General features: G+C 35.7%; 1 protein-coding gene and 1 pseudogene across 3 annotated transcripts; one reads left to right on the top strand and one right to left on the bottom strand.

Moving 5' to 3' along the window:
• Positions 1–11: 11 nt before the first annotated feature.
• LOC148586525 (carboxyl-terminal-processing peptidase 2, chloroplastic-like) lies at positions 12–2,036 on the bottom strand (annotated as a pseudogene).
• On the top strand, positions 1,971–27,325 carry LOC132177365 (uncharacterized). Of its 3 annotated transcripts, none has more exons than XM_088515846.1 (16): positions 1,971–2,046; positions 2,240–2,310; positions 3,268–3,337; positions 4,911–4,992; positions 5,396–5,460; positions 14,281–15,333; positions 15,575–15,637; positions 15,721–15,767; positions 16,209–16,254; positions 16,364–16,445; positions 17,070–17,181; positions 19,598–19,679; positions 22,809–22,940; positions 23,481–23,561; positions 26,540–26,664; positions 26,938–27,325. In XM_088515846.1, exons 1-15 carry the CDS (start codon positions 2,035–2,037, stop codon positions 26,660–26,662), a joined length of 2,121 nt encoding a protein of 706 aa, XP_088371972.1. In that variant the 5' UTR covers positions 1,971–2,034; the 3' UTR covers positions 26,663–26,664; positions 26,938–27,325. The 3 variants fall into 3 exon arrangements, with proteins under 3 accessions (XP_088371972.1, XP_088371971.1, XP_088371973.1); XM_088515845.1 differs by having other exon boundaries at positions 22,794–22,940; XM_088515847.1 differs by lacking the exons at positions 1,971–2,046; positions 2,240–2,310; positions 3,268–3,337 and having other exon boundaries at positions 4,960–4,992; positions 5,396–5,492; positions 22,794–22,940.
• The last annotated feature ends 351 nt before the right edge of the window (positions 27,326–27,676 follow it).

Here is a 27,676-nt window from a genome sequence, read left to right as displayed (position 1 = left end):
CAAATATTCTGTCATCTCGCAAATAACTGGACTCTGTTCATAGCAAGCAAATGCAGGGTCCTGGAGGCAGCTACAAAATCCCTCCTCGTACTTGGGAAATGAGATGGGTAAAGGATGGTCAGGAATTACACCAACCTGTAAATAGACAAGTTGAAGGAAGCATAGAGAGAGAGAGAGAGATATGGTCAGGAATTACACAAACCTGTAAAGAGACAAGTTGAAGGAACCATAGAGAGAGAGAGAGAGAGAGAGAGGCAGTAACAGACCTTATCAATATCTGTGTGAACATGTGTCTCATAACGAGCTATAGTAACAGCCAAGCCAGAGCCATCAGATAGCTCAAAAACCGATTGAATCTTGCTGCAGAGGGGGATAAATAACTTATGTCAGCCTCGTCAGGAATTTATGACCACATTCACATTTTGCTTATTAAGTAAAAGTCATTACCCTTTCTCATATGTGGGTTTTCCAAACAACATAGCACGTTTGTTGTCTTTCAGCGCACCGGCTAAAATTTCACTTGCACTGGCGGTTCCTTTGTTCACCTAATGGAAGCTCAATAGAGGGTATTATCAGCCTTTTTTCACAATAAATTGGATGATTAAATGGTTAGAAGATAAAGTTCCAACCCACAAAAACGCACATACCCAAATGATACAAATGGAAAATTGAAAATAAGGGACTAGAAAAATCCAGAAATTAATTACAGTAATGGAAATGCATGACGAGATTCTATAGTAAAAGTATGGAAATTGGAAACCTACTGCTGGGAAGTGTGATATGTAGATAAGGCTTTTAGTCTGGACAATGGGTTTTTATTTTGGTTGATGGATTGTGTGGTCTTGTCTTCGTAAAATTCTAGGTTTGACCTTAGCATTGGAATTGTCTATTGGCAAAGCTACTTCAGTAAAGGGGGCATTTTGGGAGAGTCTATCCAAAAAAAGCCACGTATAGAAAGGAGTTATAGTTAGAAGCGGTCGAATGTCACTTTTTAAAGTTTGAAAGTATAAGTGCCAAAAGAATGTAAGTTCGAGGGGCTAAGTGTATTTTCCCATTAGACATAATATTTCAGATTTTTTTTTTCTTTTAATTAAAAAAGGGAAAGAAAGACAGAAAGAAAAATAAAAATAAAATAAATGGTAGCCCACTACTGAGCAGTGAACACACACAGAAGAAATTGAGAATATAAGCAAACCTTGGTACCATGACTCTGAAATTCCGTAAGTGTATAGCATATGCAGACATTTGCCAATATATCTCTCAAATTAAGGATTATCATGACACAGTTGTATTGTTGATAGACAAAAGTTTACCAGCGCGGCTAAGGGTTCTGAAGCTGCTATTGCACTGCTTCCATCTGTGTCATATATATCTCGAACACCACGACTGTCACAGATATACACAATCACACCTTTGTCCAACCTGAACGGCAGTAGGTAATATGAGAACTTGTTATGAATAAATTGGAACAGATGAAATGAAGTACCGACTTCATTTACTGAGGACTAAGAACCAGATAGCAAAAGGTGCTCCTAAAGATGTAATTACAGTCCAGTGATCCCCCGAAGTTTGAACTTCACAGAAAATAATCGCTTCTCAAATCTTTTAAATAAGTAACACATTCTACTAAGTGGTAATTGAAAAAGTTGCAGAGTTATGATGCACCAACTGCATGCAAGAAGTCCTATCTTTTGACTAAAAGAGAAAAACAAACATACATTCACAGTGTGGATATACTGTGGAACTCATATATGTAAATGTTTGTTTATTCCATTGTCAAGGATGCGATTACGAGAAAAAATTGTAACCGAAAACTCAATAAATATGAAATACATAAGTTAGCCAGGACACCATTAACTGTGCAGCCAAACTTCTCATCGTTCTTGTCCCCCATTATATTAGCGTCAGCAAAATAATACCAATTGATGTGGATAAGGCACCAGAAGGAAATTGAAAAGATGCAGGTTGTTTGTACGTGAGATATATGATGGCCAACTGTTCATAAAGTTAAAGAAGGGTTTGGATTTACCTGCCATGGATCCGTGGGTAGGTTATCTTCTTTGCGCCCCTTTGTGCTTTTGAGTTGATATTACCTATCAAAAAAAAAAAAAAAAAAAAACCTCTCATGTATAGAGGATATTTGTAACTTTTTTTTTTTCACCTCCATGAGTAGCACCACCCATTTTTGTCACCTACACTTCATATATTTGGTGCTTTGAGTTGGTTTAAGGACGAGGAGGGAACAAGTGATCCATATGTGGTCATGCAAATATTGGATGGACAGGTTGCCAAAAGCAAGGTCAAATGGGGGTAAGTTATTCATATTTTATGAATTTTTGGAAAACAAGAAACTTTAGATAATTCTTCATGGATCATGGCTGTTCCTTGCTTAAAAAATTTTGGTAATATTGTTGAAATGTTGTGCATTTGTATCTTTTGTATGTATATGTGATTTTACTGATATTGCTTCTCACTCGAACATATATAGTATCTAGAGTTTGTCTAATTTAAGTTAGACAAATATCTAGATAATGTTGGGAAATGCCACAGAGGTGAGATTTTAGAAAGTTATGATTCACACTATATGCTGTTTTATGCAGTAGTGTACGTGTTGCAAAAAGGTTTTATATTTTATATTTTTATTTATTTAATTTTTAATGTTGATTTATTCTACTTAGATTCCTTTTATATCTGTGATTTCATACTGAAATTAAAGGGAGAGTGTGATTTTGCGGTTATATTCTCTCATTTATGTGTGTTCATTTTTATATCTTTTGAAAACCCTCATTACACCTTTTTGTAAGTTATAAGTCAAAAAAGCTTTCCTTCAATGCTATATATTTTTACCCTCTCATTTTAATAAGATTGGTTATTACTTATAAAAAAAATAAATTTTTACCCTTTCACTTGGTGATGGTGAAGGAACCGGAGGAATTTTGAAGCTTGTATAATTTCTATATTTTACTCATTTGCTATTGCTTATCAGAAATTTGTAAGGGCGCTTGTGGCTTTGTAAAATCAACTTGTAGATGGGAGTATATTCTTAACTACTGACAGAAGAATCAAACTAGCTCTTCACATTTGTCACTCCTTCGAATGTGTAAGAATATTGTAATAATTAGAGCCTTGAGTTGAAATACATGTTTCATGAGTTGTAACTCATGGGACATTAATGTCAAATTTAACAGATGTAGGAAAGTCGTGGAAGATTACTTTGGATTGAACGCTTACTTACGTTTGATTATATCTTCAATTACATGATTACAGGACAAAAGAGCCTACATGGAATGAAGACTTCACTTTTAATATCAAGCAGCCTCCAACAAAACTTCTCCAGGTTTGTATCCGTGCTCATTGATAATATTATTTACCCATATAAAATGCACTTGACTGCATATCTAACTCTCCACCATTTTCTTCTTCTTTTTCTTATAATTTGTCCCTTTCTTTTTAGCGATTGTCTTAAACATGTGAAAATTAGAGGTGACAGAGTAAGCACTCAAAAGAAGTGGGGTGTTTCTTTCTTTTAAGTGGTTGTCTGAAAAAAGGATGACAGAATTACAGGAATGAGTTTTACGTTATCAAAATCATCAAAGATTCTTCGTAAGTAACAGTTCTTCCTTTTTTAAGCTGTTCTCTTGAAAAATAATAACAAAATTACAGCAATTCATCATATAGGAACAAAATCTAAAGATTTTTCCTTATAAAAAGTGATAGAAAACATACATTCTTTTAGCATTTCTTAATATTTGAAGCCTAGTAATAGAATTGTTTTACATAATTCCTGTTTTTGCCTGATGAAAATCTCCCATATCATCCTTAATTTGATGCAATTGCGTTATTCATTTCATGCCATTGAGTTATTTTGTTATAGTTCATCTTTGAAACTTCAGAGGGATGAAAGAAACGTATTTTAGTATTTGTTATCCTTAGACAAAAGTTTCTGTCTTTTAAGTGACCCATTCTTGATGTGTTTCCTAATAAAAATTAAAACTAAGGTTTTGTTTGGTTCGCGAAATATGTAGTCCATTGGAAAAAGAATAACGTTAAAAGTTTCAAGCTTAAATGGAGCAACTATTCTTGAGAAGTCATCTTTGAACAGAGACTTATTGGCCTGTTCATTACATCTGATATCCAATATTTCATAACATCAAGAATGGGGGTCTTAATATCAGCTTCACTGCTCGCTTTATATGCGTATGGGATGGTCAAACTTGAGGATCCTGCTTGGATGAAGTAATTTATAAGATGCTGTAGAATTAAAATAGGAACTGCACAATTGAGGAGCAGAGTTTTATATATATAATTTTGAGGAGACAGTGATCATATGAATTTTGCTGCATTAATTTGATCATGATCAACAACGGGGGAGTTACCTCTTACCATTTATTTTGAAAACTATTAAGTACTCTTTTTCTGTTTGCTTTAATTGAGTTCAAATGAAGGAAGGTAATTTTGGTAATCAACAAATTTTTATTTATTTATTTTTATTTTGGCTCTCCCCAACCAAAAAAAAAAAAAAACACTTTCTATTTTGAAGACGATGTATTAAGTAATGTCCTGTTAAAGAGTTGGATTTTCTAAGGTAGACATACAACTTGAGACAGGATATGAATTAAAATTCTGCAATTTCGTAACTGTCATAATCACCCTCATTATCATTATCATTATCATTATCATATTGTGGTACTTGTTAGAGAAATATGAATCACCTTATAAATTTGATGAATACATTATGTCATTATACACGCACAGGGAAACTATGTCATGTGTACATGAGTTATAAGTTTAGGCTTTGATTAAGTAGTCAAAAGAATGTATTTTACGATTATATTGTTGTTGAAGTTTACCTGTGTAGTTACTTCACAACTTTGCTTCTTGTTTTCTAACTTCTGGTGTTAAAAATTTAGGTTGCAGCTTGGGATGCAAACCTTGTTACTCCACATAAGCGCATGGGTAATGCGGGCATTAGTCTGGATTGCCTCTGTGATGGTGAGAATCTAACCTAACACTGGCATATGTTGATGGCTAGAATTAATATATTGTCAATCTCGCCCTATTGTTTAATTAATTGGGTTGGAATTGTGCATCCCAATGTTTAGAAAATGTGTTATGTTCCTTATTGTAGTTGTGTAGTCACTTGAACAGTCAATTAAAAATATTATAGATATTTAAACTTTCTTTTTTCAGACAAGTCATATTTTTGTCCGAAATTGTTGTACAATTAAAAAATATTATAGATATTTACACTTTTTTTTTTTTTTTCTTTTGTTACGAGAACAAAAATACTCAATTTCTTTGATAACAAGCTTACCAATGTTCAGCAAGTTAGTTGGATGCAAGGCTGCAAAATTTCCTTCTAATACGATCTAACAACAAACATGTCCTTTGCTAGGCAATTCACATGAAATAATAGTGGAGTTGGAAGGAATTGGTGGTGGTGGAAAGATACAGCTGGAGGTAAGTTTCCATGGTACACAAGAAAATTTACAGTAAGTTATCAGTTCTAGGGGCCAGAAGGACTTTCAAATACCCCTTTTTTTAGTAAGTAAATCAATCTCATTGAAAGCACAAAGGACTTTCAAATACCTTTCTTATTGTTAGGAGAATGCAAACTTAGTTTGATCAGGGTCCATACTGCAAAAGAGAAAAAAAAAAAAAAAAAAAAAAAAAAAAAAAAAAGCTGAAGAAGTTCTTATAAACCTAAAATATTTGGTTATATTTGGATGACATGGTGCCTTTTGACTTACAGTGCGAAAGACATACTATTGATTTGATATTGTTGTGAGTGCACTTGTGAGTGTTATGTCTCATATTGAGAAAATATGAAAGAAAATAGTGCTTAATATACCTAAAGTGGACCTTAGCCCATTAGGCTTTTGGGCTAGAGTTGCGTTCAACTATGTATATTAATGTCCTCTTTGTAAAAACTCTGTAACCGCTTTATCTCTCAACAAATGGTATTAGAGCCATGGTTACCTTCCTGAGACGGGTGTCTGGACACGTCGGGTTTAAAGTTGTGTCTCCACCCGCAACTCGGGTTTAGAGTTGTGTCTCCATCCGCAACTCTTGACTTGAGATACTCTTGAAAATGTAAAAAGACTCACAAGCGATGGGAAGTTGAGTCAATGTGAAGAGACTAACAAGTGAGGGGGAGATTGTTGTGAGTGCACTTGTGAGTGTTGTGTCCCACATTGAGAAAATATAAAAGAAAAGAGTACTTAATATACCTAAAGTAGACCTTAGCCTATTAGCTTAGGCTTTTGGGCTAGAGTTGTATTCAACTATGTATATTAATGTGCTCTTGGTAAAAACTTCATAATTGCTTTATCTCCTAACAAATATGCATACCATGTCAATTATATGTTATTCTAGTCTTACGAGAGAAAATTGACTGCTATCAAATTTGATATGAATCAAGATCTCTTGAAAGAAACAGGCTTGTTCATGTCTTAGAAGTTCTTTCACTCATTGGATGATTGCCAGGGGTGTTGTGGTATAACATAGGTAAACTACTTGTGTCTTTACTTGGGATTACCTATAGGGTTGTTGTTTAAGGCACAAGAGGCGTAGAGTGCTACTATTTGAAGGTGGAGAAGAGATTAGCAAAGTGATAGAATTGTATATTTCAAGAGGTGGGAGAGTGACACTGATCAAAAGCACTCTGCCCATTATCCTTATTTCCTGGTTTTATTTTTTTATTTTTGGAAAAGCCCCCCAAACTACTAGCCGTTTTCGATTTAGCTCTCTAATGTTCCAAAAGTGATAATGTAGCCCCCAAACTACCAAATAGTTGCATTTTGGCCACTCCGTTAGTCAACACCGTCAATTTGGATGAAAAATGCAAAATAATGTCGTTTTGTTACGGGTGAGTTACTAAAATGCCTTTTTATGATTTTTTTTTTTTTATTATTATTATTTTTAAAAAAAAAACAACCAGGAAAAACCGCGCCGTTTTGCTTGAAATTAGGGTTCCCTTACCCTAACCGTTTTGGTTAGTGGTAGGAATTAAAACAAAAATCCCCTACCCCACCGCCCAACAGCTCTTCTCCCTCTCGACAACCTGCAATTTTTTTAGGGTTCCCTTACCCAACCCATTAGTTACACAAATTATTTGTGTAAATAATTTTCTTTGTGGGCATGCATGCTCACACCACAAAAACCATTTTCTTTATATTATTTCTAAATATGCAGGAGGCCAAGAAGAGGATTAAAGAAAGAAACCCATTTCATTTCTGATTCATATTCACTTCATTACTAACAACGACACCGTTTTTGTTACCAATGGCCATGGCCATTGGGGTGCTCTGCAATGAAACATCACAAAACAGAGCATTGAGCAAGTGGGAAAGCCATAGATGGAGAATTTAGGAGGTGTGACCTGTTTGAGATGAAAAGAAAGCCGGAAAACAAAAAGAACCCCAAAGCAGGAGAAAGAAAAAGGAGGAAAAGAAAGAAAGAAAGAAAGCGAAATGTGAGAAAAGAGAGAGAGAAAACAGAGAGCAATCCCCTCTCTCCCCAACCCCCATAGAGAAAACAGAGAGCAATCCCCTCACGACAAACTGCAAATTTTTTAGGGGGCAATGAGAAGGTTTTATGCTTTCGCATGGAGGTTGGGCAGTTTGAGTTTAATGGGTTGAGTAAGAGAACCCTAAAAAAATTGCAGGTTGTCACGAGGGAGAATAGCTGCTGGGCGGTGTGGTAGGGGATTTTTGTTTTAATTCCTACCACTAACCAAAAGGGCGGGAAGGATAAGGAAACCTAATTTAAAGCAAAACGGCGCCGTTTTGTTTGCTTGTTTTAAAAATATATATATTTTTTTTCTCAAAATGGCATTTTAGTAACTTAACTTACCAAAATGACGTAGTTTTGAATTTTTTATCCTATTTGATGGTAATGACTAACAGAGTGGCCAAATTGTAATTGTTTGGTAGTTTGGGGAACTATTTTATCACTTTTAAAATATTAAGGGGCTAAATCGAAAATGGCTGGTAATTTGAAAGGGTTTTTTTTTTTATATTTTTTCCTTTATATTTTATATTTTTTTATTTTTATTTTTTATAAATATTCCTGTTTAAGTAGCCAAGAGTTTGGAGAAGTTACAAAAGGGATTTCTTGTTGTAGGCATTAGGGATGAATTAAATATCAATTTTTTTTTTATTAGTAGATGAATTAAATATCATTTAGTTGATTAGAATGTGAAATGGTCTCAGATAAAGGCTGTTGGATTGGCTATTCACAAACTGAAACCCTTGTTACAAACTAATGTGCTTTGACTTGTCAACTTTTATCTTTGGTTGTGTTTATTAAACTCTAATTTGTAGTAGGTGAAAATGTGTGTTTGTTGTGAAGCCACGTGTGGTTCAAGAACTTACTTTTGTAAAAGGTTTCTCTTGTCTTTTTGTAGTGTGTAGCTTCAGAATTTTGTAACGTAAGAAGAAGAAGAAAAATAGAAGAAAGAGCCAAGTCCCTTGCAGAAAATTGTTCTTCCTCTCCCTGTTTTTCCCCTGTTTTTTCTCTTGCCTTTTTTGGTCATTTTCTGCAGAATTTCTGCAGCAAGTTGATCTTCTTATTCTCTTGTGTTTTCCTTGTTTAATATACTGCCCTTGGAGTGTGTCTTGCTGGAAAATCCAGCCAACAGAATTTGGTATCAGAGCTTGGTTCTAAGAAGAGTTTTGGGCAGAAATTTGAAGAGAAAGAGGAGGATAAGTTGAAGGAGAATACATGGCCAGCACAAGCATGAATTGGAGCAATGTCCAGGTACCAATTTTCTCTGGTGAAAACTATGATTTCTGGTCTATAAAGATGAAGACCTTGTTTGTCTCCATAGATTTATGGGAGATGGTAGAATCAGGATATGAAATACCTGAATCTACATCAACCTTGACTGAAGCTCAAAAAAAGGAATTGAAGGAGAACAAAAGCAAAGATGCAGGAGCTCTTGGGATGATTCAAAGGGGAGTTTCAGAAACTATTTTTCCAAGAATTATGGGAGCAACAAGAGCTAAGGAGGCTTGGGATATTCTCCAAGAAGAATTTCAAGGAGATAAAAAGGTAAGAGCCATCAAACTCCAAACTCTTAGAAGAGATTTTGAAAATATGAGAATGAAAGAAAATGAAAGTGTGAAAGATTATTCCACTAGATTTTTGGAGTTGGTAAATCAAATGAAAGCTTATGGTGAAAATATGATTGATAGTAGAATTGTGGAAAAAATATTGATAAGCTTGCATGAAAAATTTGATCCTATGGTGGCTGTAATTGAAGAAACAAAAGACCTCTCTAGTTTAGGTGTCCAAGAGTTGTTGGGTTCATTGAAAGCTCATGAGCAAAGGTTGGAACGACACTCCGAAAAGTCAATAGAGAGTGCATTTCAATCTAAGCTCACTGTTAATTCAAAAAATTATGAAAAGAGAGCATTAAGTCATGAACAAGGTGAAGGGGACTCAACTAGAGGAGGTAGAAGTTTTAGAGCAAGAGGAAGAGGAAGAAGTCCAAGAGGAAGAGGTAGAGGTAGCTATGAAAGAAAACCAAGTGTGGAAGGCTCTTCACAAAGATGTAATATTTGCAAGAAGAGCAGTCATGTTGAAAAAGATTGTTGGTTCAAAGGAAAGCCTCAATGTTTTAATTGCAAAAAGTTTGGCCACATGCAAAAGGATTGTAGATTCTTGAAGAATAATCAACAAGCTAATTTCACCGAGGAGAAAGAAAGTGAAGGGAACTTGTTCTATGCTTGTCAACATGTTTCCGAGAAGAAAAATGATACATGGTTCTTAGATAGTGGTTGTAGCAATCATATGACACCGGAGAAGGAAATTTTCCTTGACATAGACACTTCATTCCATTCTAAAGTGAAGATGGGAAATGGTGCTGTGGTAGATGTTAAAGGGAAAGGCAATGTTGGAGTTGAAACCAAGAGAGGGCTGAAGAAAATTCGTGAAGTTTTATTTGGTCCGGAGCTTGATCAAAACTTGCTTAGCATTGGACAACTTATGGAGCATGATTATGTTCTTCATTTTGAAGGCCGTACTTGTACAGTTTATGATGAAGGAAGAGAAAAATTGGTTGTGGCTGAAGTTAAAATGGCTCCAAATAGAAGCTTTCCACTCACTTTCAAATATGCAAAAAACATGGCTTTAAAAGCTAGTGTAATTGATGAATCATGGTTGTGGCATAAAAGATTTGGTCATCTGAATTTTCAAAGTCTCAAGCTACTACATCAGAAAAATATGGTGCAAGGGCTTCCTATTATTAATGAAAAGAATGAAGTTTGTGAAGGTTGTGCTCTTGGGAAGCATCATCGACAACCATTTTCCAAAGGAGTAGCATGGAGGGCTAAGAAGATGCTAGAGTTGGTGCATACTGACGTTTGTGGGCCTATGCAAACTCCTTCTCATTCTCAAAACAGGTATTTCATTCTTTTTATTGATGATTATAGTCACATGACTTGGGTTTATTTCATGAGACAAAAATCTGAAGTGTTTAACATCTTTAAAAAGTTTAAATGCCTTGTTGAAAAGCAAAGTGGTTGTTTTATTAAAGTCTTGAGAAGTGATAGAGGGAAGGAATATACTTCAAATCAATTTCATAAATTCTGTGAAGATGAAGGTGTGGAGAGGCAGTTGACAGTTTCTTATACTCCACAACAAAATGGGGTATCCGAGAGGAAAAATCAAACTGTCATGGAGATGGCCAAGTCTATGTTGCATGAAAAAGGCTTACCAAAAGCATTTTGGGCTGAAGCTGTATACACAGCTGTTTATTTGTTGAATAGATGTCCAACCAAGGCCGTGTGGGATAAAACACCATTTGAAGCTTGGAGTGGAAGAAAGCCATCAATCAAGCATCTCAAAGTGTTTGGTTGTATTTGCTATGCTCAAATTCCAAAGGAGAAAAGATACAAGCTGGATGAGACAAGTGAGAAGTGTATATTTGTTGGCTATAGCTCAATGTCAAAGGGCTATAGGCTGTACAACTTGAAAACCAACAAAGTAATCATCAGCCGAGATATCTTATTTGATGAGAAAGCTAAATGGAATTGGGAGGAAGGCCAAGTTGAAGAACAATTGGTTCCGGTGACTGTTTTACAGCAAAGTCCAGCCCAAGGAAGTGCAAGTAATGATGATAGCACTCACCCATCATCAAGTTCGACTCCATCACCAAGCTCACCATCATCTCCAAGCTCAAGCTCAACTTCTCCAAGCTCAAGTCCAATGAGATTGAGGAATTTGGATGATATTTATGCAAGGTGCAACTTTTGTGTTGTTGAACCTGAAAACTTTGAAGAAGCAATGAAAGAAGAGAGTTGGAGAAAAGCTATGGAAGATGAAATTGAAGTTATTGAAAAAAACAGAACATGGAAGTTGGTTGAAAGGCCTCAAGACAAAGAAATCATTGGTGTGAAATGGATTTACAAAGTGAAGTATAATGTAGATGGGTCGGTTCAAAGAAACAAAGCAAGGCTAGTTGCAAAAGGGTACTCACAGCAGCCCGGAGTTGACTTTCATGAAACTTTTGCTCCAGTAGCTCGCTTGGATACAGTGAGAGCTTTAATTTCTTTAGCAGCACAAAAGGGTTGGTTATTGTACCAACTTGATGTCAAATCAGCCTTCTTGAATGGAGAGTTGAAAGAAGAGGTGTATGTTGAACAACCTCAAGGATTTATAATCCAAGGTGAAGAAGAGAAAGTGTATAAGCTAAGAAAAGCTTTGTATGGGCTAAAACAAGCTCCTAGAGCATGGTATAGCCATATTGACAATTACTTCAATGAAAGTGGTTTCAAAAGGAGCAAGAGTGAGCCAACCTTGTATGTAAAGCATCAAGGTAATGTTGATTTGCTTATTGTTGCATTATATGTTGATGATTTGATATTAACCGGAAGCAATGCTAAAATGATTGAAGAATTCAAGAAAGATATGGTGAACAAGTATGAGATGAGTGATATGGGGCTGCTACATTATTTTCTTGGTATTGAAGTTTATCAAGACAAAGAAGAGGTGTTCATTTCACAAAGAATGTATGCTGAAAAATTTTTGAGAAAATTCAGAATGGTTGGTTGCAAACCAATGGCTACACCACTTGCATTAAATGAAAAATTAAAGAAAGAAGATGGAGGAAAAAAGGTGGATGCTACTCTCTATAGAAGTTTGGTTGGAAACTTGCTATATCTCACCGCTACAAGGCCTGATGTTATGTTTGCTGCAAGCTTGCTATCAAGGTTCATGCATTCTCCAAGCCATTTTCATTTTGCAGCAGCAAAAAGGGTGCTTAGATACATTCAAGGCACCACAAGTTATGGAATAAGGTATTGCAGAAATTCCATGGTGAAGTTGCTTGGCTTTTGTGATAGTGATTGGGGTGGCTGTGTTGATGATATGAAAAGCACCTCAGGTTATGCTTTTTCACTTGGATCAGGTGTGTTTTCTTGGTCCTTAAAGAAGCAACAATCAGTTGCTCAATCTTCAGCAGAAGCTGAATATGTTTCAGCAGCATTAGCCACATCTCAAGCAATTTGGTTGAGAAGAATACTTGAAGATATTGGTGAGAGGCAAGAAGAGGCTGTACACTTGCATTGTGACAACAAATCAGCCATAGCAATGGCAAAGAATCCAGTTTACCATAGCAGGACCAGACATATTGCAATCAAGCATCATTTTATTAGAGAAGCAATTGAAGAAGGTGAAGTGGAGCTAAGGTTTTGCAAGTCAGAGGAGCAAGTAGCTGACATTTTCACCAAAGCATTGCCAAAGGAGAAATTCCAGCAACTGAGAGAAGCATTGGGAGTTCAAAAACAGCACATTAAGGGGGAGAATGTTACAAACTAATGTGCTTTGACTTGTCAACTTTTATCTTTGGTTGTGTTTATTAAACTCTAGTTTGTAGTAGGTGAAAATGTGTGTTTGTTGTGAAGTCACGTGTGGTTCAAGAACTTATTTTTGTAAAAGGTTTCTCTTGTCTTTTTGTAGTGTGTAGCTTCAGAATTTTGTAACGTAAGAAGAAGAAGAAAAATAGAAGAAAGAGCCAAGTCCCTTGCAGAAAATTGTTCTTCCTCTCCCTGTTTTTCCCCTGTTTTTTCTCTTGCCTTTTTTGGTCATTTTCTGCAGAATTTCTGCAGCAAGTTGATCTTCTTATTCTCTTGTGTTTTCCTTGTTTAATATACTGCCCTTGGAGTGTGTCTTGCTGGAAAATCCAGCCAACAACCCTTTAATCAAGCATTGCTAGGGAAATGGTTTGGAGGTGGGTCACAGTTGCGAAATATGGGAAAATCTTGGGTGAGTGGACTTCGGAAGAGGTAAGAGGACCCTATGGTATGAATTTGTGGGAGAACATCAGGAGTGGGACCTATTTTCTCGATTTGTTTGTTTCAAGATGGGGGGGGGGGGGGGGGGGGGGTTGGTGATAGTGGTTCAATTCTGGTACGATAATTGCTGTGTTTATGCTGCATTGGAGGATAGATTTCCAGGCATATTCTTGGTTGTTGTGGATGAATAAGCTTAAGTTGAATCAGCCCACGCAAGCATGTGAGCCTTGCTTTTCCCACACCAAGAGAATGTGCATGCAATGTCATAGTTAGTGGAGCATTCTAAGTTCATTAGCTCCCTTCGACTGTCTTAGAATGCGCGCTCTTTACTTCTCTTCAATGGCTGATAGGGGCGCCAAAGTCGAATCCTTAAACCCCTCACACGAGACCCCCACCATAGGACAAACATCCTTATCACAATCCAAATCCCAATCCAAGGGCATGGCGGGGGGAAAAGCACCCAAAGGGTAAGGGAAGTCTCCGTCCTCCCAATCCCAAAAATCGTCTCCTAGATTCCACACAACTATCACCGAAGACGGACCAAAGCCTTCCAGCCACTTCTGAGATTGGATCAAACCAGTCAACCTGAAATCCTCACCCTTGTCAGCAGCTGGAGTGACGGAGGAGCAACCACCCAAAGGGATGGGAAAAACTCCTTCCATCCCATCTTCCTTTACAACTAGAGCCGATGATGAAGCAACCAACACTTCAGGTGAGGGATGAGAATTAACCTGCACTGTGGGACTTGGCCCGAAAAACTCCGCCAAAGAAAACCCCACGCAGGAGGAGATTTCCAAACATTTTTGGAACTTCTTCAAGCTCAGTCTTATCAAAACAATTGTTTTACTTACCATATAATTAAATGCTGAATGAGGATCTTCTTCGTTGATCTTACTCTTTAGCCTTCATCTGCTGTTTTTGTGACCCCGTAAGCTTTACTTAATATTTCTCTAGCTTATCCTTGATAATGGTGAGGTTTCAGGTTAAGTACAAAACTTTCGATGAAATTGATGAGGATAAAAAATGGTGGAAGGTCCCTTTTGTTCTGGAATTTCTTCGGAAACAAGGTTTTGAGTCTGCTCTGAAAATGGTTGTGGGCTCTGAGTCTGTACAAGCAAGTCAGTTCGTAAAATATGCTTTTGCGCAATTGAAGGCATTCAATGATGCAAAGCTTTGGAAGGGTCAGTTTTCAAGTATTGACAAGTATGACTCAGGAGGACTGGGGAAGGTAAATGATTCTATCGTGTCAGACATGGCTTCACAAATGGATAAAGATTCAGAAGGATCTTTTAACGGCACAGGCTACAACGAAGAGAGCAAATTAGAGGATTTTCGTGCAGATAATGGTGGTATGGAGAATGGAGATGCCTTGGAACCAGTGACTCCAGTTGGCAATTCGGTGCATTCAGATAAACTTTTTTGGAGGGACTTTGCTCATGTTATCAATCAAAATGTTGTTCAGAAACTTGGTATCTCTGTTCCTGAGACACTAAAGTGGGATGGATTTGACTTATTAAGTAGAATTGGCTTACAGTCACAAAAAATTGCCGAAGCAGGTTATATTGAATCAGGGCTTGCAACTTCAGAAGATCCAGATAGTGAGATTGATAAAAAAATTGGCTCACTTGGCATTAGCGCAATTCAGTCTTCAATACCAGATATTAAAAAATTGACACAGGATATAATGAGGCAAACTGATTCTGTTTTAGGGGCATTAATGCTTCTTAACGCAACAGTTTCTCAATTAAAGAAGGATGGACGTCCTCAAGGAAAGAGTGAAACAAAAGAAGAGGCTTTTACCAAACTGGAAGATAATAATGAAGTAGGATATTCCGAAAGTGAGAAGCTTTCCAGCTCAAGCAATGGGCCAGTGGTGGATGAAAGGAGAGCTGAGGAGATGAAAGCACTTTTTTTAACTGCAGAAAGTGCCATGGAAGCTTGGGCAATGCTTGCCACTTCACTGGGCCATCCTAGTTTTATTAAGTCCGAGTTTGAGAAAATATGTTTCTTAGACAATGCATCCACAGACACACAGGTGAGCTTTTATTCCTCAGCAGGGAGTTCACTTTTCTTGTAATATTTCTCTGAACTCAATAGAATGGAATATGTTACCTCAACCCTTTTTTTTGATAAGTAATCAATGGACTTTATTAAAAGCGTAAGGCGCCCCAAAGTACACTGAAAGTAATGTTACTTCAACCCTAATATGTGGTGAAATTTCATCATTTGAATTTAAGAAATGTATATTGTAAATCACTAAAATATAGGGGTTGCAGGTTGCTATTTGGCGTGATTCTGCAAGGAGAAGATTAGTAGTCGCTTTCAGAGGAACAGAACAAGTAGGTTATATCCCGTTGTTCTCCTCAGTGGAGTTGGGTTATTTGGCTCTCAGTTCAAATTGCTCATTTACTTATTTTTCCAGGCACGATGGAAGGACTTGAGAACTGATCTGATGCTTGTTCCTGCTGGGTAATATATTATCTACCCAGGCTACAAATTGTTAAGTGGTTTGTTAATTTTGTTCCTTTTAAGAGCCTTTTTCTGTCAATGTATCTAGTTTTATTGTCTGCATTTCTTGAAAACAGTGCCCTTACTACATTATTGGTGAATGTGGGCTGCAATTGAGAGATTGCCCATTGCAGTATTGTCATTAGCTGAATAATACTTGTAATATTTAGAGCAGAAAACACATCTTGTTGTGCTTCTTCAATTCCTACCAGAATCATCTTTTTTTTTTTTTTTTTTTGTCATATCTAACAAACATTTTTTTTTTTTTGTAATAATGTTACCCTAGCACTGAGGCTTCTGATTGATTTATCTGACAATTTTTTTTGTTGTTGAGGTAATTCCATGAAAAGTATCACCTATTATCTATGTTTTCTTACGCTGATTCTTATATCACATATGCAGGCTAAATCCTGAAAGGATAGGTGGAGACTTCAAGCAAGAAATTCAAGTATGTAAACGAATGGTAGATTGAATTGTGTTAATTATTCATCAGATGCACCAAGTGTTTACGACTGTTGTTTACTTTGGTATAAGTGATGGTGGTTTAATTATTTCAGGTTCACAGTGGTTTTCTAAGTGCATATGATTCGGTCAGGACAAGGATAATTTCTCTAATTAAACTTGCAATTGGTTGTATATGTAAGTTGTTCTCTTATTCAACTTTATTCTGAGCGTAAAGCTAACATCTTTATGTTGCATGAGAGAAATATGTTAAATGGTTTATATTGTAAAAATTTGATAGGTTACTCAACTTCACGTTTATGTCAGAAATGTTCTCTTGAAGTTTCATTTACATGACATGTTTGACATATTTCAATAGTTTTAAATCAATGAAATGCTTCAAGTAGCTTCTGATCTAATATAAGCCATAATATCTTGGATATTAGAAAAATGTTATATTTTCAAACAATATGTGTGTTTTTTTATTCATATTTTCCCCAAATTAGTTTTTGGTTTGAACATGTAGCTCTTAGCTTGATCACCATCTTCAACTACTATTGTTGACAACTGAGAACTAACTATTGCCTGGCATAGAAAGGAAAAGAAAAAAAAAAAAGTAAAATTTTTTCTTATGACTAATTTTAGATTATCCTTTTTATAGATGGATAGGCTATTCCTGTTTTGGCTAGACCTGTAGCAGTATGATATATAGATATTTCCTCAGGCTATGTTGGATAACTTAGACACTCTTGTCATGCATTGTGGCTATTTTTTAACATGCCAAATTATGTCAGCATGCCCTTTTTTATTTGTGTGACAGAGATGATCTTGCTGAGCCGTTGCTCAAATGGCATGTGTATGTGACTGGTCATAGTTTAGGTGGTGCATTAGCCACCCTTCTTGCTCTTGAGCTTTCCTCTAGTCAGTTAGCTAAGTAAGTTCTTTTTCTTTCTACTTATGAAGTCATTTTTCTTAATCCTTGATTACATTAAATATGAAGCGAGTGTGTTTTACATGCAAAATTTATGTAGGCAAGAATTACTGTAAAAAGCTTTGAACGAAGCTTATGAAAGGTTTGATGTTTCCTTAAACTTAATCCAACCTTCCCGTGTAAGCTCTGGTTTTTCTAACAAATTGTCTAACTTCTAGTTTTGGTAGCTTCTTAGTTTAAAAAGTTTAATTGATTGGGATGGTTAGAAGAAATTTTTTTTTGATAAGTAAACGCAATTTCAATAAGAAGCATAATTGCGCAACCCAAGTACACAAGAAATATACAAGAGAAACAATTAACCAGAAGAAGAAAAAGGATCAAGAAAAACATGAAAACTAGAAATATCAAAGTCAAAGGCAGCTGCCCAGTGGTAAGTATCTTGAAGAAAAGCATTTAATTTCACCACTGTCCACTCACTGGCTTCAAAACTTCGGTCATTTCTTTTCCTCCAAAGACACCACATTAGGCAAGACGAAATCATCTTTCACACTGTAGCATTCTGAATATTACCCAATTGCCTTTTCCAGCAAGTGAAAAGGTCAACCACTCTTCTAGGCATAACTCAAGCTAGCCCTACACGACCGAAAATAGTATTCCATAGAGCAGTAGCAATCTCAAATGTAGCAAAAAGTGGTCCACTAACTCTCCATCTCTCTTGTACATACAACACCAATTAACCACTATGACATGTCGCTTTCTTATGTTATTCACGGTGAGGATTTTCCCTAAAGCGTTTGACGAAGCAAATATTGACACTCTAATGGGAACCTTATTCCACCAAGTACTCCTCCAAGGAAATGGAATACTAGCATGGGGAAGAAAAACATTGTAGAAAGATCAAACATCGAAGAAGCATCTCTTGGAAAGAACCCAACCAAGCTTGTCTTCACCCAACACTTCTTTGGTGTGTATCGTGGGTGGTCTTTATATAAGTCTCTCTTAAGTAAATGTTTTATTTTATTATTATCGACTCATTTTGTATAATATTACTTATGTTCACAAAGACAAATGATTCTTATCTTATTCATTAAAAACCAAAAGGATGCACTCAAGTACACAAGAAGTATACAAGAGAAAAACCTAACCAGAAAGAGAAAAAAAGATTAAAAAAAAGTTATAAAAACTAGAAATATGAAAACAATCATGGGCAACCATCCACTGAAAAAAGGGTATTGAATAAGAGGGCCTTTAACTTCGTCACCGTCCTCTCACTATTTTTAAAGCTTCGGTCAATTCTTTCTCTCCCATTAATCACTTTGAGGGGATCAACCTCCAAATGTTGATGTTTTCACTGGTTGAACTGCCATACAGCATCTACATCATTTTATAGAGAGGATTGCAACTTATTCTAGAAAGGTAATTATTACAGAATTACATACCTAGTGAGAAGCTTGCAATCATGCAATTATTACATAATAATGCTTTAAAAAAAAGAGAATGCAATAATATGCAATCATTATGATTATGGAAACTATTATGAGAATATTTTGAGGATCCTGTCATAGAGGACTACTTAGATCTAAAGCTGAGCCTCCACCGACTTTCTAGGCCCTGCTCCCATTACAAACAATCACTTGTGTGCACAAGGCATAGATCTCTGGTATGCTTGTTGTATTGGCCACTTTAACCCCTTAGTTTTTTGGTGCTGTTTACGTTATTGACCCAAGTATCGGCTTATTTGACATTGTCTGGGAGATCTCCCTTTGGACAGCTGGCTTTCTTGGTTCTGCCGAGAGATCTTTTTCTTGGTTAGACGCCTTGGATGGTTTCCAGTTTTATTAAAGTATCATGTCTGTCATAAAGGTGGTTATTTTGTTCTGATAATATTTCTGCACGAATAATTATATCTGAATTTGTATTATCTTTTGAAATCCATGTCTCCAAAGATTTTTATGAAAAGTGAAAAAACTGTGTCAACATTAGGAAGCATCACTTACTAATTGTCATGGATTGTAAAGCCTGGTACATACTCACGATGCTGGAAGATAGAGAGTGTTATCACATTGTTGCAAATGTAGAAAAATGCCAGAACTCTGCCTATGTATTTAATAAGTGCAGCTTGCCTTCTAGAAAGTTGATAGTGTTAAGTTCTTCAAAAAATGATTGTTATCATCCCCAGTAAATGTTAATTGGTTGTCGTATCAGGAAATTAAATCTGTTGACATTTCAGGTTTGTCTGAAATAATACTTACGAACTTTAGAAGGCTAATAATACATTTTGTTTATGATTAGAATTTGATAGAAGTTACTAGATCTTTGTAGATTTAGAAACTTGTTTCTTTGTACTTTTTAGTGAAATGTGTTTGAGAGTAATGGCAGTGAAACTTGATTATCTATTTTCTTCTTTTTTGTGTATCAGGCGTGGGGCAATCTTTGTGACTATGTATAACTTTGGATCTCCTAGAGTTGGTAACAAAAAATTTGCAGAACTTTATAACGAGGTGATAAAAATTGATATTATCTTCAAATTTTTCTCGCAATTTTTTGCTTTTTCATAGAATTTTACTCTATGGCTCCATTGTTTGTGCTGAGGTGATGCAGCAAGTGTGTAGAAAATTAACTTGTTACATTCTACTTCTACAGAGTTAACGAAACTAAGGAAACTAGCTAAGAGATTTTAACTACTTCTAAGAACAGTTGAGAGCCAAAACGTCTGAATAGTTCTCATTAATAAGCCTTCGCCTTTTATAAAAGTAAAACCACTAAAATGAGCCCAGATGTAGACAATTACTACTGGACCGTTACAACCAACTAACTAAGAAAACCCCACGTCACTTAACCAAATCTCAACCAACCCATATACAGAATCCAGACCGTTAGACATAAGGATGCCAGCTGTATAGCTATTTAACAACAGTCTTCAGCCACGTGTTCTCTTCCTCTCCCTGTCTTCCGCACGTAGCATCATCTGCACAAACCTTCCACTTCTTCCTTCCCCCACTTCCAGACTACTTGCTGAAAAGATCTGTTACATAACTATAAGAAGGAAGACAGAGCAAGCCTGATTGCAAGGCCATAATAATCAGCCAAGAAAACCCCAAATGTTCGGCCAAAGGGAAGAACTTCAATGTAATTTAAAAAGAAATTCAGTAACAAGTCTGATGCAGGATGAGAGATGAATAATTGGGTCTTTCAGTTTTATTTAGGTTATTAGTATTGAGTTTATGTTTCAATAAATGAGTTTTGCCCATAGTCAAATTTGGGTTAGGGTTTAGACAATGAGTTTATATAAATTTAAATTTGATGAAAATGAATTATGTTTTTTAAAACCAAAAAAGGGAGTTTGAACGCTTCAGTTTATTCTACCCTTTTTTAAGTCCTGAGAAGTTGGGCTTCAACCCAAAATTTTATGTTCCTATTTTCCACATTTCAAAAAAAATCGAGGTCTAGTTTTGTTGAAGCAAGGGAAAATGATGCAGGATGAGAGATGCTTCTTTTATTCTTTAGGTTATTAGCTTTTAATTTATGTTTTACTTAATTCTTTAATAGTTAAGGGTATTGTTCCCAAGGGGTAGCTCAGTCGGCTGTGTACCACGCCTCATGAAGCGGAGGTCACTAGTTCAAATCTCCTACTCCCTTTACCTTGTGTGGACAAGTAAAAAAAAAAAAAAATAGTTAAGGGTGTTTTTATTTTTATTTTTTGTAATTCAATAAATGGGTTTTGCCCAAAGTTATATTAGGGTTAGGGTTTAGTCATTGAGTCTATATATGTGTGCTTTTGTACCCCAATGGAGACAAATTGGAATTTGATGAAAATAGATTTTGATCTTTTGAGGTGTGACTCCTCTTCTTCCTCTTATTTGGTGGGGAGACTGCCAAACTCTCATTCTCTTTGAACTGTGCGACTCAGTCCCCTTTCTTTTCTCCCCTTCCTCTGTTCTTCTTCTTAATTCGGTTGTACTGCATCAAAGTCTGCTTCCCCAAAGGCTACAACTTATTATATCGGAACTTATAAAACCCCAATATAAGTTAATCCCAAACCTTTTACCAGGCTTAATCTCAGTCCTATATTATAACTTAAAGCAAAATGAAAAGCAAAAAATTACCCTGGTTAAACCAAATGCCACAGTTACCAAAAGCTACAGTTGTGTGATCAATATCATGCTACAATAATATGAACAGTATTCCGGCTTGGAACAACTAATAATAACAGGGAAATATGTATGGCAAGATGCAAGCAGAAAATTAGTTCTTGGTCTGCATCTTTCGAACTAAATTCGGCATGAACTGAAGGGCAAGCTGGCCTATATCATGAGATTATCTTCTGATGGAAAGCATGAGAGCTATAGTTCATACAACCCTTTTCTGCTTTTTCATTGGTGATTTTACTAGTTAGTAATGTAATATGTAACATGTTTGTTGCATCTTGTAAGGGTGGTAACCCATATTATAATACTGCAGATATATGACACTATGGTCAAGGGCTTTGAGATTCCTCTAGTTCTTTATTTTTCTATTCTCTTTTCACTTCCATCTTCCATGTTGCTGATATTATGTGACTATTAAAAACATTAGTTGATCTGTTTATTTTTCATTTCATTATCTTCTCACCCTTTTATATATTTTTCTATTTCCTTCTTAGTTCAACATTCACCTTTGGTTCTTTATTCGAGTAGGGTTTCAGTACGTTACAGTGCAGAAAATTGCTTCATCTTCTCTGCAATGATCACTCTTTCATACTCTTCCATTAATTTCTTGTCCTGTAATTTTGACAGAGTTTGGTTCAGATCTCTGGCTTTGGATTTTATTATTTTTGTTGCATGCTGAGGAGACTTATTATATGCTAGAGCAACTAGTCATTCATTTAGATTTTCAAAAGCTGTTTGGAGCTCTGGATCCAGTCTCTTAAGTTCTGGTTTATGAATGTCGAGCAAACTAGTCACTGAGTTGACTAGTAAAATGGCTCAATTAGTTCCTCATGCAAAAATACGACACTGATGCAGCGTGACAAAGTGGAAAGCAGAATGTACAAGCACACAAACTCATAACTCTTCCACAAATCCTAATAAAATCAAGGAAGTGTAGGAAAATTGAAGAAAAATCACTCTTTTAGTGTTTCTTATTGAGAAAACTGAGAAATACAACTTATGGTCTGCCAGGCCATCCTTATTAAGCTTAAATAGAAGTAGGTTCACAACCCTGAAAAAAGAAGTGCAAAACTACCCTTATCGCAAGTTTGATCAAGGATCAATCGAACAAAAGATCGCATTTTCAATCAATCGAACCATCGATCAAACTTCTCGAGCATTTCTACCAGTAGCATCTCTTCCTCTCGATCGAACGAACGGTCTTGCTCAAGCAGCCCTCAATCGAGTATCAATCCAACTCTTGGGTACTTGTTAAATCACATGTACCCCTCCCTAGACACCCTTCTTCTGCTCAAACGTATCCATGAAGTTGTTGCTTAGTTGATCTACATCAGAGATACACACACGCAAAACACTGTATTATTTTTTTGTTTTTTTCTTGGCAAGAATATTGTGATGCTCTTTATGCATCTGCCTCTTATATTTGTCTGTTATTACATTTTTGGTGAATGCTTACACAACCTTCAGTACTTACATTTGCAGAAAGTTAAAGATAGCTGGCGAGTCATAAACCACAGAGATATTATACCAACAGTCCCCCGCTTGATGGTTTATTGCCATGTAGCTCAACCTGTTTATCTAGCAGCTGGAGATCTAACAGAAGCCCTGGTAGCGGTAGGTAGTTTGTTTTCGTCTATATACTGCCCAATTATTATTTTTCTTTAGAGTTTTATAATGTATAGAAAACACAAGAAGCTCTATAATTTGTTATCTTCATGGATAATTTTGGTATTTGCTATTTGTGTTTTAACTTTATTCTTATGGATGGAATAAAATAAATGGTGTCCTCACTAGTTTGTTGATGTATAAGCTTGAAACATTGACTAACTAATTGATTTGATTCCAGGAAACTCTGTCAGCAACAAATATATAAATGTCATTTTTGAGAATAACTCAACTGGCCTTGTTTACTCGGTCAGCAATGGTTATTATTTTAGCATTTAATAAAAATTGGTTTTTACCAAATGAGTACTTGGCAGTATCTATGCTGTAAATTGGTTTCCCATTATACAAAAGTCAGCGTGATAGCTGAATGATACAAAACAGATACTAATTAGTAGCTAATTGGCACATGCTACCCAGAAAAATAACGCAGCTAATTAGCTAACTAGTGGCTTGCATTATTAGCTAATTAGTGTAGTACATGCTATCCAGGAAAACATGGAGCTTTCAGGCGATAGTTACCAGGTTGATGTACTAGGAGAGTCCACGCCAGATGTTATTGTCAGTGAAGTTGTACGTTTCTTCTTATTTATTCTCTTTTCCAGTGTACTTATCATGTTCTGCATGTCTGGTTCTTTAATATCCATCAACGAATTATATGCTGTACGTATATAAGGTATGTATATATTAATGTTTTTGAATGCACTATATGTCTACTGACATATCATGATATCTACCAACATTTTTGCAGCAAGTTGGTGACAGTATTATTAATATATTTTTGCTAGCGTCACCTTGACATCAATTAGGCACAACTAAAATACAGATTAAACTTAACCCCTCAATCGCCCCCCCCCCCCCCCCCCCCCCCCAAAAAAAAAGAAAAAGAAAAAGGAATACAAATGGAGCATGCTAAACAATGACCGTATTGACTGGTTAACCTGTTGAACCATGAATTGGTCTCCCTTCTGTTCCAATTCACCCCTCAAAACTGCTCTATCAGTTGAATCAGCTGCTTATGTTTATCCTTTAACAATTAGTTATATTGATTTTCTTTGTTCTTTTTGCTCCTTTTAGCTAGCTGCTTTCTCTTGTATACTTCATTTGTACTTGAGGGCGCCTTATGCTTGTAATGATATATTTTGATTACTTATTAAAAAAAAAAAAAAAATCATATTGAATTGAATTGAACAGGAACAGTTTACTGGTTTAACAAGATTGAACTGGCAAAAGAACAGAGTGCAACCATCTAATTTTATCAAATCTATCAACTTTTTAAAATATAAATTTGGCATTTTTTTGGTCTTGAAATACTCAACAAATCTTGTACTTTTTTTTTTCTAAGCCATACCAAGGGAATTGGGTAAGAGATAACTGGAATTAACGGAGCTGAATAGGAGAATGGTTCATAAGTATAACCCACAAAGGTACCTCATCGAGGCAACTGCTGACTGGAAGAGGACCCATGGTGCTTATAAACTCATCCATCTCCCGCTCCTTGGCTGATGTGGAACAAGTTCTATTTTTTTCTATGCAATACCAACATAATTGGGTAAGGGGAGAATGGCACTAATAGAACTGAATAGGAGAAAATGGTTCGTAAGCAGGACCCACAAAAATATCCCATCCAAGCAATTGATGACTGGAAGCGGACCTGTGGTGCTTATAAACTCATCCATTTCCCACTCCTTGGCCAATGTGGAACAAGCCCCATTTTTCTCTACACGATACCAAGGGAATTGGGTAAGGGGAGAAATGACACTAACAAAGTTGAATATGAGAGAATGGTTCATATGCAGAACCCACCAAGGTATCCCATCCAGGCAATTGCTAACTGGAAGATGGCATGTGGTGCTTATAAACTCAACCATCTCCCGCTCATTGGCCGATGTGGGACAAGACCCATTTTTTTTCTACAAAATACCTAGGGAATTGGGTAAGAGGAGAAACAACAAATCTTGTACTTTCTAGATCTACTTATAAGATTTAGATTATTAATTCCATACAACAAACTAATGGCCTATAAACTATATTATATTGTATTAGTATATTTATGGTACTTCTTTAACTACAATAAATTTATTTATGAACAAGCTGGTTGAGTTGGTTGTTGAACGGAGAACCGGCCACCTTATCTGTACATTCCTTTTGTTTTTCTTATAAAGTAAGGAAGTACTGCTGCCCAAAGATGACATCCAGTTGAAATGGTTTTCAAATGCAGTGTAGTATGTTCCTTATTTATTAGAGATCCAATAAAGAGTTTGACTACCATGATCGTGAGGCAGAAGGCTAAAGTATTTTGTTGTGACTGCTGTTGCTTTTGCCACAGTTGGAATGAAAGGCTAAAGAGAAAGCACACTTCTATAACTGAGAATGTCCATATAAAAGTCTAATAGAACACATTTCTTATTAGATTGACATGAATGGGCATAATATCAGAAGTCATGGTCTTGATTTCTATGCTACTTTCATATCAATTGTGCAATTAGAAAGAATGAGAAAAGATTGAGATCTTATGTCCTCGCCAACTTCCATTAGGAGGACGAGGCAACGAAAATCCCAAATTTCTGGTTATAAGAGGCATGTGTGCATTTTAACTTATGTGTGGAGTCAAAAGAGTGATTATAAGTTCATGTTAATATGAACTCATCAAAGTTCATGTTAATATGAACTAATGTTTAGGTCACTTTAAACCACTGTCAATCTAATAGTTTCGAAAAATTCATCTGCAAAGAGTGGCTCAAAATTGAAGCCTAATTTACGAATGACCATTTGATTTCTGCATAAAATGATGTATTTATTGGGTACCTTGTGGGGACTTGGTTTTCTTCCGAACTGTATTTATTGGCACACAGATGTAAACTTGAAATTCTAATTCTGTATCTGTTGTTTACTAACCTACCGAAAAAAAAAAAAAAAAAAAAAAAGAAAAAAGAAGAAGAAGAAGATCTTCTATTGTTTACCAAAAGCAGTTAAACCAAGTACTTTACAAAATGGTCGTGTCTGGGACCTTTAAATGCTAACTATAGTTTCATTTTGATTTTTTTTAACATATCAAAAAATGAAACTAGGGTTAGCATTTAATCCAAGCCTTTTCTTACTTCTAAAATTGAGTTGGACTTTGTTAAATAAATTCTTTTCTTTCAAACAGTTGTAATGAGTGATACTAGTGTTTCAGAGATCAAGGCCTGAAGAATGACTTTTTAGACCTGAGTTTTCATTATGCCTTTTGGTTGATAAAAAAGAAAGGAATTCATTGAATAGGAATTACTAATGTTAAGTACATCTGAATTCATGGTTCAATGCCACTGCAATTAAAATTCTTTTGAGTATGTTATTGTGATCAGCACACGAAGTCTAATATCTAGGGAGGCTGAGTTGAGCTGACATGAGAGATTCAGTGAGTTTTACCTATTGATTCATTACATTAGCTATATATATTCTTTAGCAACAATTTCTATACTGCTGAAAATCTTATTTTATGAGTTCATATTTCCAGTCGCACCATTTTGATTTCTGAACCAAATTCTGATTGAGAGCGTTTTATACAGATGAAGGGCGAGAAGGAACTTATTGAAAAGATTTTACAAACTGAAATAAATATATACCGTTCAATTAGAGATGGGACTGCACTTATGCAGCATATGGAGGATTTTTTTACATCACATTGCTAGAGGTATGTTTCATCTGTCTAAGTAATTATATGCTTCACATGTACTTTATTGTTCTTCTGGTTCTATTCAAGGTTGCTAAGGTAGTTATAGCAAATTGGATCAGTTCTGTTGAGAAATTGTTGATTCATTAGATTGATAGATCATATTTCTTCAAATTGTATGCAACTATTGTGTTTCTTTTTTTCTTTTTTTCTTTTTTCATACTTTCAGCCTATAGATCATTATTGGTGATTGAATTTAAATGGTTTGAATTTCTTTTTCTTTTTCTCCTTCAGAATGTTAAATCCAATTACCAAACTGCCACGAAGTTGCAATCCGACCAACAAGATAGTTTGTAAATCAGCTAAGAAGCTTGTGATGTCCCCAATAGTTTGTAAATCAGCTAAGAAGCTTGTGATGTCCCCAAGGCCTGCAGCATGGTTATACATGTATCTTCTATCAGATATGTACAGAGTATAATTGAGATGTTATCAAACACATGCAATAGAGATTTAATCCAATCTACTAGTACTATACCCCTTATTTGTAATAAATTATTGTAACATATTTCAATGTAATTTGAGATATAGATGGAAATTGATATAAATTTGTAATTGAAATAATGGTTGAATATGAAAGATTGGATTGCAATTGGTAATTGGATATGTAAATCTCTATTGATGAGATATGATGAACAAGGAATAGCTAAACTCGAGAACAACTCAGTCTCCAGAATTGGAACTACAAGAATGACCTAACTTCTTTCATACCCTCTAATCAACTGGGCTGCTTATATTTATACGGCCAACATTCAGTTACACATTTCCAACTTCTAACAGAAAACGTATTACAATTAGGCCGAATTATTATTTAGTTATACCACTGAACCCACTATTATTATATCTCCACTATTATATCCTTACATTTTTTTTTTCTAATCAAAACCCTAAACCCTATTATATCCTTACATAATTGAGTATGGATGTGGCATAATCTCAACTTGTTTTTATTACCAAAGAGAGCTGAGGATTTAAG

This window comes from Corylus avellana, chromosome 4, assembly GCF_965113065.1.
Source record: "Corylus avellana chromosome 4, dhCorAvel1.hap1.2, whole genome shotgun sequence".
Taxonomy (NCBI): Eukaryota; Viridiplantae; Streptophyta; class Magnoliopsida; order Fagales; family Betulaceae; genus Corylus; species Corylus avellana.
This window is presented reverse-complemented; position numbering and strand designations above follow the sequence as displayed.